The 4,189-nt window shown below is 69.1% G+C and overlaps 1 protein-coding gene across 1 annotated transcript in view; it reads left to right on the top strand.

The window, feature by feature from the left end:
- Window positions 1-4,189, top strand: part of LOC103251004 (nuclear receptor corepressor 2-like) — a gene marked incomplete at both ends in the record, with an annotated part of 64,044 nt that overhangs the window by 26,345 nt on the left and 33,510 nt on the right. Inside the window, 1 exon segment of the mRNA XM_021708342.1 lies at window positions 675-817. Coding sequence (XP_021564017.1) covers window positions 675-817 — 143 coding nt within the window.

Raw genomic sequence — 4,189 nt, 5'->3', positions numbered from 1 at the left:
GCTCGGGGCACGGGCACGGCCGCCGGTGCGCCTGTGCCCTGGACTTTTCGACAGATGGGCCGGGACCAGCGGCTTCCTGGGCGCAGTCGGGGCTGCGTTTCTGCTGAGCCTGGTGTCTGCGTGCTGAAACCAGAGCCTGGGCTGCGGGGCGGAGGAAACCTGCCCCTGCCCAGGCGGGTCCCTGGGCCATCTCTCCCCCACCTGGAGGTTGGAGCCGGCGGCCTCTCGGCAAGGGGCCTGGGTGGAGCCCACTGCAGGCTGTGGGCCGTGCGTCTGGAGTGGGCCTCGGGTGCCCATAGGGGCGGGGGTGCCTCGGTGCAGAGGCTCCTGTCCCCGCTCACTCCGCCCCCACCTCCACCCTCCCGCCCGCTAGCCACGTTCCTCCCTTTCCCTGGCCCGGTGTGGCCGGAAGACAGCTTGTCTCCCGGGGCCGTGTCTGCAGCTGCAGCGGGTGTCAGGGCTGGGTCACGCCGCGCGGCAGGGAGGCAGGAGGCGGGGGCCGTGTCCGGACGCTGGCCCGCCTCTGACGCCTCGACGGTGGAAGCCCGCGGGTGACACTGACCGCTCGTCCCAGGAGCCCAGACCCTCCCGTTCACCCAGAGGCCAGACCCCACCTCTGGCCTGTGGCTGTGTCTCCCCCACGGCCCGGCCCCTCACACCGCCCTCACTCACAGGCCTCCTGGAGCACGGCCGGAATTGGTCGGCCATCGCCCGCATGGTGGGCTCCAAGACCGTGTCACAGTGTAAGAACTTCTACTTCAACTACAAGAAGAGGCAGAACCTGGACGAGCTCCTGCAGCAGCACAAGCTGAAGATGGTGAGTCCGCGGGCTCTGGGGGACGGGGAGGCCGCGACGCCCTCTGGCTGGGGCTCGGTCCTCGGCAGCTGCGCCCAGGGCGCCCAGGATAGCCGCGGGCCGCGGCCCCACTGTGCGTGCCGGGGTGTGGGATGGACAGAGCTCCCGGCTCACACAGGCACGTCTGGCTGTGGTCCTACCGTGTGTCCCCCGAGTGTGGGATGGACGGGGTTCCTGGCTCCACACAGGCACCTCTGGCCAGGGTCCCACTGTGTGTCCCTGGGTGTGGGACGGATGGGGCTCCCGGCCACACAGGCACCCCTGGCCGTGGCCCCACTGTGCGCCCCTCGGGTGTGGGACGGATGGGGCTCTGCTCGCAGCACCTCCGGGCGGGAGTGGGGAAGGCGGCGGGGAGGAGCGACGGCACTGACTCAGCCAGGAATGTGGCCGTCAGCGCCTTGGAATGAAGGAATGAAGACCCGGGGGCTCCCCACCCCGCGTGACCTCACGCCCTCGTGGGAGAGGAGGACAGGACAGGTCTGGGGAGCCGCCCGCCCGGCCTCCTGGAGGCCGAGGCCTCTCCTCCCTAGCACAGAAGGCGCAGGCTCGCCTCGCCGAGCGCGTAAGTGGTCTCCCAGGAGCCGCACTTCCTCCGCAGCTGTTTCTGGGAGTCCAGGAGCACTTGGGGAGGCCTCTCGGCCTCCCTCCCCCTCCTCCTCCCTCCCTTTCTCTTGCCCCGTCTCCGCCTTCTTTTTCCTTCCCCTCCCTCCCCCTTCCTCTGTTTCTTGGACACACTTGCTGAATGCGGCCCCCTTTTTAGGCACACAGTGGGGCTGCGGCCAGAGGTGCCGGGCGAGCCGGAACACTTCAAAGCTGGGAAAACGCAGGCTTGGCCGGCTGGTCGGCGACCAGAGTGGGGCTGGAGCCGCCCGCTGCGTGACTCAGGCCAGGCCCTGGTCGCCAACCCCTTCTCCCAGATCTGGGGGCATGTGAGGGGGCTGCACAGTCCCGCCACCGTGTTCCTGCCTCACCGTCACCTCCAGATGCTGCTGCCCACCCTCTTGCCCCCGTGCTCCTGCCCTCCCCTCCCACCTGCTGTGGGGCTGCCTGGTTCTGAGCAGGCCGTGCTGAATTGCTCCCCTGTGCAGCCCACCCAGAGAGGGTGAGCTGGCTGCTGGGGCCACACAGCACGCAGCAGAGACCAGGGAGTATCACCCCATGGGAGCTTTCCCTGAGCTCCAGGCAGAACTTACAGGCACCTCTCTGCCCTTCTGAATGGCTCCCGGTGTGCGGAGGGCCACTGTCCATGCCCGTAGCAGGCCTGCAGGGCACCCTCAGGCCTGCACCCTCCCCACTGCTCCCAGCTAAATGGGGCGGGGGAGAGGGGCGTGTGATCCGCCTTCGAGGGCCTGGGACTTCAGGCAGAGCCGCTTCCTAGGGGTCCGGCGCCACAAGGCGGGGCGCCCCTGTGAGGCCCTGCCCAGCAGGCCCCGGGCACGTAGAGACAGGGTCTCGCCCCCGTGTCGAGAGGGGTCGGCGCAGGACGGCTGGGCAGCTCCGGCCTCTCCCCAGGCAGAAAGGCCTTCCTGCCCCGGACGTCTCGCTCCACCTTCCCCTCCATCCGGCGCCCCCGTCCTCCCGGCGCTGTCCTCCCCCTCGTCCCCCTCCCGTCCCCCTCCTCCAGCCGCCCTGCTCTCTGATTCTGGCTCCGTCTCCCTCCCACATCCCCCATCCCCTGCCCGCCCGCATCCTCCTCCTCCCTGTCATCCTGCCCCCTGTCTGTCCTGTCCCTTTCCCTCTGTCCCCTCTTGGTCCCCCCCCCGTCTCTCCTCTAAGTGTTCATAGGGATACTCTTGGGGCCAGGCATCTCCTCTCTGCAGCCCGCTGGCTGCCACCTGGTTTCCAGGTTTCCCGAGACATGTCCCTGTTGTGCCCGCAGGGGACTCAGAGCCTGAGGACAGAGCCACGCCCTCGGGCGGCACGAGCAGGCTGGGCCCTGCGGGTCTGCTGCCCCGCTGACCTGGGGGGGCTGCGGCCTGCCGAGCCTCGGTTTCCCCCGTGAGGCTGGGCCGACCGTCCTTGTCCAGGAGGCATGGGTGGGTGTGATGGAGCGAGGCCCATGAGCAGCCCGAGGTGCTTGCTCCACAGGGGAGGTGGCCGCCCGCTCTCTCTTGCGGTGCCCGAGGCCCCTTAGGGCGCGATGGGCCGGGAGTGGGCACTGTGGCCCAGGAGGCCCGGGCTCGAGTGTCAGCTCCGCACCTTGCTAGCTGTGTGGCTGGGGCGAGCGACTTGCCTGCTCTGTGTCTCAGTTTCCCCAACTGTGAGAAGAGGTGCTACTAGAGCCCGCTTCACAGGCCTGCCGTGGGCTTGCTCTGAATGGCCAAAGCGCTCGACACTGGGCCGGCACGTCCCGGCTGCTCTGCTGATGGGAGCCACGGGGATGCGGGTTGGGTGCTCCTGACAGGCTGACTGACTCACTCATTGGTTCATGCATTCCCAGAGGCAGCCTGGAAGGACGGCTCAGAGCAGGGCTCTCAGGCTGTCAGGTTCCTACCCCAGCTCTGCTGCATCATGGCCAGCGCCGCAGGGCCTTTCGCCTCTCTGTGCCTCAGTTTCCTTCTCTGTGAAATGGGAACAAGAGTAGGCCCGCTCAGAAGCTGGCGTGAGGAGCAAGTAAAGTTTTCTGTGGGGGCAGCGCCTGGCGCTCCCTCAGACCCCAGGGAGTGTCAGATGCGGCTCGCGTTTCTTCGGCAGCTCTGCCCTGAGCGCCTGCTGTATCCCAGGAGCAGAGGCGATGCCCCGAGGGCAGAGGTGTGAGGAGGCTTCCTGCAGGCTGAGAGTCTGGGCCTCTCGCCAGGGGCCGTGGGGAGCCAGTTGGGACGGGACTCGGGCGGGCTGTCCTGGTGCCAGTGGACATGGCTGTGGTCTGAGTGGACAGCCGTCGCTGCCGAGGAAGGCGGCCCCTGCCCTGACCTGAAGACTCCCGCTGCGGGCTGCACCGTGGGCGGCGGCGGAGGGCGCGTGGGCAGGCGGGGACTCGAGGCTGGGGGCCCCGCGTGAGAACGGGGGCCCTGGGACTGTGGGGCTGGCTGACGCCTGCCAGCCTGAGGGGCGCAGGTGCAGGGGCCCGTCTCGGCCTGGGGCCCCCTTGGCGCAGAGGCGAGTGTGCCATCGCGGGAGCGTGCCAGTGGCATCGCCAGGAGCCCGAGTGACCTCTGCCCCCCCCGCCGCCTGTGCCCTTCAGCCCCGGGAGGAGGGCAGGTCCTTGCACACCCTGCTGCGGTGACAGCTGCCTCTGGCCTGGCCCGCCCCCGTCTGGAGCGCAGGAAGACGTGTCACCCTTGGCCGGCGAAGGAAGGAGTGGGAGGGCAGAGGGTCAGCGGGGTCCCCTCC

This window comes from Carlito syrichta, unplaced genomic scaffold, assembly GCF_000164805.1.
Source record: "Carlito syrichta isolate Samal-C Ts95f unplaced genomic scaffold, Tarsius_syrichta-2.0.1 Scaffold135813, whole genome shotgun sequence".
Lineage (NCBI taxonomy): Eukaryota > Metazoa > Chordata > Mammalia > Primates > Tarsiidae > Carlito > Carlito syrichta.
This window is presented reverse-complemented; position numbering and strand designations above follow the sequence as displayed.